The sequence below is a fragment of the Alligator sinensis genome, unplaced genomic scaffold, assembly GCF_000455745.1.
Source record: "Alligator sinensis unplaced genomic scaffold, ASM45574v1 scaffold3_1, whole genome shotgun sequence".
NCBI lineage: Eukaryota > Metazoa > Chordata > Crocodylia > Alligatoridae > Alligator > Alligator sinensis.
The window spans coordinates 598,184-604,901 of record NW_005842465.1 but is presented as its reverse complement, the minus strand read 5'-3'; the positions used below and the strand labels follow the sequence as shown (position 1 = coordinate 604,901).

Below are 6,718 nucleotides of genomic sequence, written 5' to 3'. Positions count from 1 at the left end.
CCTGCTGATTTTTTTTAATTTGGAAAAAGCTGACACACTTTTTTTGTTCAATGACTTTTTGGAAGATGAGCAACCTGGAGCAGGAACATACAGTTTGATGGCGATGGACAGATCTGTATCGCACGCAAAGAGAGATGCTCTCCTGTTTGAGTTAAGCAGAGGTTACCAAACAATGCTGCCCGACGAAACCTCCCTTCCCTTCTCCACTGACGAAGCTTTGCTCCCTTCATGCCAGCTAATCCCATTCATTCTCCATAGCACCTCTGTGGGAAAAGTGTGTCAGGAAAGCCAAATTTATGATATAAAAAACTAATGCAAGAACAATGTTTAAAGCACCCCTCTCAGACTTTCCTTGTGTGTAAAGCAGTGAAAAAGCAACTGCAACCTCCTGGTATTTTTTTTTCCTAAGCAGGTGACCGTTTGGAGCAAAGAGCTGGGGTTGGTCATATATATTTCTCGCTTGCACAATGTGCCTGGCAGGCCTGGAAGCCAAGAATGGGACAGGTTCCTCTCAAAATTGGCCCCTGAAGGGTATGATCCTGCAACTCAAAATCAACTCGGGCTCCTCTCAGTGAATGGGGATGTTTGCATGAGGTAAGGCTTGAACATCAGGCTTCAAGATGGAGATACCTCAGCCATTTTCACATGGAGGGGAGGGATTATTAGAAGGTGATGGGAGCAGGCAGGACAAAAGCCCAGGGCATCACATGTCCATTAGAAAAATCTGATAGGGGATGGCACAGCATGCTGTTCAGTGGGCATGTGTGGGAGATGGGGTAGGGTGAAGACCCTGTACGGGAACCAGGCATAGCCATTCCGCTGAACAGTATTCACCATAGCACATTCTTGCATACATTATGGTTGTTCTTTAAAACAATAATACTTTCTATGAGCCTGAGGGTTAAGTCCTCTCTAGCAAGAATGATTGAGCAGGTGCCCAGCAATGGATGAAGTGGATCTCCTAGAGATAAAGAGGTCCTCCCACTCAGCCCTCTGCTGAGGCTGGAGGTTCAGTTTTAATTAGTTGCTTCCTAACATCTGGGTCATCTGAGCACTCCAGCCTGCTTTGCACTGCAGCTTCCCTAAAAATGCCTATCGGAAAGTTAAGTGGAGCGTAGAAAGGGCAAAACAGATTACAGACCTTGAGAAGTCTCTTCCCTAATGACACTTGGATTGCCTTGACTCATCCTGTACAGGTCTGAAACCTCTAACCCACCCTTTCTCCCCCTGCTGAGCAGCTTCAAAACTCTCTGACTAGTGCTGGCTGGATGCCAGCCCACCCATTGGCAATCAGCTGCAGGCACAAAGTCCAGGCCCAGATTTCATGGTTGAGGTGCCTTTATTAGAAAACATTGCAGAACTTTCCTTAGGGCTTGGCAGAACATGGCAAAGATGCATCTCCCAAGCCAAAAGCTCGACAAACAGAAAAAATTGATATGATGGTCAGGTGTTGACAAGAAGGGAAGAAAAGGTGGCAAAATGCCAGGGGCTCAGACATTACGTGCAAGTTCTTTCCAGTGACCTACCTTGACATGCCTGTCATCTGCAGTTGTTTCATCAAATTCCTCCCCCAGTTTGAATGTGATCTCTGTGGTCTTGAAGGTGCTCTGGGTCTTCAAGATCATCTTGTCGCCCTCCAGCTCAATGATGGTGGTTGGCTTGGTCAGGTTTGCCATTTGCCTCATAGCAAAACCCACACCTGTGGGACAAAGAGGACCATGATCCACTCAGCAGGAGCTATATGCAGAAGACTTGGAGCCCACCACACGGCTAACAAGTGGATCCTGACATAAATGTGGAGCCACATCAGTTTATACCTGCAAAGGATATGGCCCCAAACCATTATTCCCATTTGACTCATGGGAGCTGTCTTCAGGCAAAGTCATTAATGGTGTCTTTATGTCAGGCTTTCCCTGCTGCGCTTGACTCCTCACTTGGCCTTCACTGCTTCTCCTGTTGTTCCCAGTGTTGCCAATTTAACCGTTCACTGAGTGAGGAGCAGGTACCAGTGATTTCAGCAAGAACTGTAAGTCCCAATCACCCCCACACTCATGCCTGCCACTTCTCATGTGCTATTCTGCACCTGCAGGAGCAAGACCGGGACTAGGCCCTCTCACTGTCTTTAACTTCTCATGTGACGGAAGAGGCAAGGGGCAGTCACCCTATCCGTGTAACAGCACCGCAGCATAACAAAGTTCCTAGATTACTGGTGTTCTTGGTCTTCCACATGGATAAGTCCTCCACAGGGGCTAGTATGGGAAAACGTGTACAGGTTCGTTTCTAACTCATAAAATCATTTATAATCCTGCCCTCCGTAATCTAATTAGATTTATGGCAGGGTGCTTTCAAATCTTCCATGCATGGGCTGGCTTAACTGATAGATCGTTTTCTATTGCTGTCAAGCTAGCACTGTATAATTTCTCCATCGATTACAGCACTGTTGCTTCTTGTCTTCATTTAATATCAGTAGAGCTCTCAGTTGCAATGAGCAACTGCTCTTGTTGCACTTTTATGGGGATTTGCCCTTGCTGGGAGTTCTTCCTGGGTAATTGTGAGCTGAACTTGGCCGACTGACTGCAAATCATAGCAACCAAGCAGTTAACAGAATCCAGAGAGGAACATATCTCTGAAAAGTATCAATATCTTCAATGCATTCCCTGAATACCCTGACTAGAAATATTTTAAAATCCTAAATACACAAGTGAGCAAAGTAGTAGCCCACAGGCTCTTTAGCTGAGATAAAGCAGCTAAGTCCCATTCAGGTTAGCCCAGCTAAGATCTGACCCTCTGTGCGAAGTAAGGGCCGGGGTGGGGTGGGGTGGGGGTCTGCGCCCCTATTTCCTGCAATTAGATATATACAGAAACGGATTTAAGATCACAGTTCTGCCTAGAGAAATGAGCAGTTGCCATGGACCAGGTCAGATGAAGGAGGCATATTGTAGTAGGGTTGGAGTAGTGTTTGCAATCATGATCGTTCAGGAGAGGTAAGGGTATTTTGTGCTATCATTTTTGGACAACCTGTATAGCTGGGAAAGAAATCTGACAAGCTTACAGGGACACATTTTCTCAGGTAGCCATGGATGCCAGTGGGTACAGAGGTGGAAATGAAGAGGAACCCTACAGCAGCTACTGAGAGGGGGAAGGAAGGAGAGAGCTTTGCTTGATGAGCAAACTCCACTGCGAACATATCATGCCATACAATCCCCACACAGGCCTAGTATTGCACGCATGTCGGAGATGCGCTACACGCAATGTTTTGGTTTGCATAAACCAAAAGCAATGGGATGTTTCCACAAAGCCAGGATCTGGTACAGTCAGGGACTTGAAAAGGTGCTTAAATTTCTACGTGTTTCAGTGCTTTGCTAAATGCTGAGTTTTTTCTCTACACCCTACTTGCACACTCGCAGATCCTGCTTTCTGTGGCCCCACCTGCCCTCTGCCATTTTTAACAGGACTGCCAACACAGCGGAGTGGACCTTTGTCCCATATTCTGGGATCTGTGCGTGGGGCGCGCAGCATCGCCGCTCTTCTCAAGCACATGAAAGATCCATTTCTAGAGCAACTCACTGCAGTCTGCGATGCTCAGCAGGCAGGCAGGAAAACGCTGCAGGACTGAGGCACCAAGCCTGAAGCCTACCATAAAAACTGAGATGCAGTGGAAAATGTTGCAGAACTGCTGATGTGACACTATTGTTTCAAGCTTATGAGAAGCAAATAGGCAACATACCAGCAGCTTCCTAACTCATGGACCCCAGGGAAGCACTCACTAATTGGCCCAATAATTAACCCATAACAGCACCAAACTGGTTCTTCTTTCTGGACACTGAAGCTCAGAGGCACAGCACTGTGTCATCTGCAAGCCCCACTAGGAGCCCAGCCCTGCTTAGGGCTCAGCTGTGTGGGGTGTGAGGCTATATCCTAAGTGGAGAACAGGGAAGACCTGGCCAAGAAATGATTCCTGATTTTGGAAGCCCAATTGGAGATGCGCAGAAGGACCCTGGGGCCCCACATCTCTGAGACTCTGACCCCTTTCAGGATCTCTACTTCAGCACATCAATGGCTAATTCCTTTTGGAAAACCTTGGCCAATGCTGTCTGACTTCATCCAGCAAAGTCCAAAGCCAGACATGCCTTGAGAAGCAGAATATCAGTCTCCAACAGAATCCGGGGGCAAATCTAGCCTTGAACAATCTGGGTGGGATTAGAGGGCCTCCCTCTGGCAGAAGCCTTGTCCAAAATGTTTCTCTCCATACAGGGTCTTCATTTCAGGGTCCCATTCCCCCTATACCCCGACTGGGAAAAAATGTCCCTGCCCTTCTCATTTGATGACAAGTGTCTGGGAGCTGGCTGCAAGGGTAGTGAGTTCACCAGGAGAGAGCAGCCATTTTAGGTAGCACGTATCTCCATCAGATTGCGAGAGGGGTGGAGCATCAGCTAATCATCTTTTTTCAATGCAGTCTCTCACAGCCAAGCAAGCTGGCTGGGGCAGAGGAGTCCAACAGCTCCTCTCGGATGCTTTACTGGCACTAGCACATTTCTGCAGTTTCAGATGGGTATCGGTCCAGTGCTCCCCCGGCTCAGCCCTTCAGGGTTTCATTTGCAGAGGGTGGCCAGGCTCTCCAATGCAATAACACAAATGCTTTCCCTTGGTGCAGAGCCTGGGGTAGGGCTGGCCCTGCTCTCAATTCCAACCATGCAAATATGCTAAAACTGCATGGGTGTAACTGGACTCTACCCACTGGCACCCTTCAGGTGCTGCTGCACTTACTAAAAAGCATGGCAGGTTTTTAGCATAGGTCTAGCCATATACCCATATCTATCTGCAGATGCTGCATGGCACAGAGTAACCAGCACATGGAGCACAGACAGGAAATAAGAGAAGTGGACCTCTAACTGCAGAGCGACCAGGCAAAGAGCAGGAGAGATCTTGCATCAGATGCCAGGGCCATCCACACCCCTCACCTTCACACAGAGGGCAATGCTTGGGTGTGGCTGATAATTTGACCCCTCCCAGATAGTTGCACTGAGACAGGATCCTGGCTAGCAGCCATGCCTTGGTTGCCCATCTACAGACAGATGCTGAGCAATGCAGACTTCCCTTTCTGTCTCTGATCCTAGTAATATTAGCGCTGGCCTTGGCTTTAGTCCAAACCCCTGACTTTGCTATGTGGCTATTTCCCCCCTACCATTCCAATCCAGCTGCCAAACATGCAGAACAACCTCCTTAAATACCAAGCTGCTGGGACAGCAATCAGGCAATAGGAAGATTAACCCTGCTACCTCCATGCCACACACATCAAGGTCAGAGGGGCTGGGGCTGGAATGAGCTTGTGCATTTTAAATCCATCATGACATCCTGTTTGCTGTTTGTTTAGCTATAAAAAACTGCATTTTTCCCCATTAGGAAAAATGACCCGGTTTCCCCACAAAGCAATTGCTGAGCCCATCCTTTCTATTTCTGAAACATGGCTTAGCAGAAACCATCTCCCGAGGCTCTGAAATGTCAGTGTAAAATAGACAAAGAAAAGAGATCACATTGTTTTAAACATCACCTAAAATATCCCCATTACATTGAAACCACATGCTACAGATCATGCAGAAAGGACATTTCCCTGCCTGTAGAGGATGAAATGGGAGCGTTCCTGTGGCTGACCTCTTAACACAAAGATTTTGCTGCCTTTGCTTTCTGCTGAAGTATCTGCTTTTTTTTCTTGGCCAGCCCATAGCTCTGCCTGTATATCCAGAGAAAAGAATAAGCCACCAACCATCATTCACTTTTACGATAAAGACTCATGCACTATACCACCTGGGTCCCACCCCTCAGCCCCTTTTAAGCATTCGATCACTCACCAAGTGCTTTCATATATTCATCAAAATTAACGCTCTCCACCAGTTTCCAGGTGCCTGCAAAAGCTTCAACCATGCTGATCCCTGTGAATGTGCTAGCTACAGTACTGCGCTGGGAGGAGAGACGCAGACTGCTCTCTATTCCAGCTGTATTCTGCCTCTTTAAATAACTGTTCTAATCACATGACTGGAAGGAGAGAGGCGAGCTCCAGAAATACTTCCCTTGGCCTGCTGGAGAAAACTGGAACACTGCTGGACTGGTAGAGGGCAGTTTAATGCAAGCTCTCCTGGTTATAGATTGCATTGACAAGGCAGAGGAGCTGCCTGTTCCTGGCTCTTCTTACAAGCAAATCATCCTCATCCTCCAGCCGGCTGTGTCCTGCACACACCACTCTGCACAGCTCGTCAAACCTCCTCCAGTCTCTAATACAATCTCATGCTTGAATTAACATTTCCCATTCACAGAACTGCAGGGATGCAGGTCAGGCATCAGGCCATTTGGCTTCGTTCCCATCGCCTTCAGATTTCTTTCTTTTAAAATGTCACATAAAGTCTTAAGATCTGTCTGTGAGCTGTTACTACTTGTACTGCCGCCATGTGTATTATTGCCAGCTGAGATCAGGGGCCCACTGTAGTCCTGCGGAAAGACATACTGAGAGACAGACCCGGTTCCTGTGCCAAAGAGCTCACAGAATAATGGGCAAGATAGGAAGGTACTCTGCTAAAGGAAAGTTGGTGTAATGGTTCCCAATTCATAGATGGGAAACTTGAGGCATAGATTGGAGCATGGTCTTGGCCAAGGTCAGTGGTAAAACCAGGAACAGAGCTCAGGCCAACTGCTGGGCTGGTGTTTAATGGACAACCCACCTGGG

General features: G+C 47.6%; 1 protein-coding gene across 1 annotated transcript in view; it reads right to left on the bottom strand.

Moving 5' to 3' along the window:
- Positions 1–6,076, bottom strand: part of LOC102371062 (fatty acid-binding protein, heart) — a 14,339-nt gene extending 8,263 nt beyond the window's left edge. Inside the window, exons 1-2 of the mRNA XM_006030834.3 lie at positions 5,850–6,076; positions 1,527–1,699 (exon numbers count right to left, since the gene is read on the bottom strand). Coding sequence (XP_006030896.1) covers positions 1,527–1,699; positions 5,850–5,922 — 246 coding nt within the window. The 5' untranslated portion in view covers positions 5,923–6,076. The remainder of the gene's footprint in view (positions 1–1,526; positions 1,700–5,849) is intronic.
- Between the last annotated feature and the right edge of the window lie 642 nt (positions 6,077–6,718).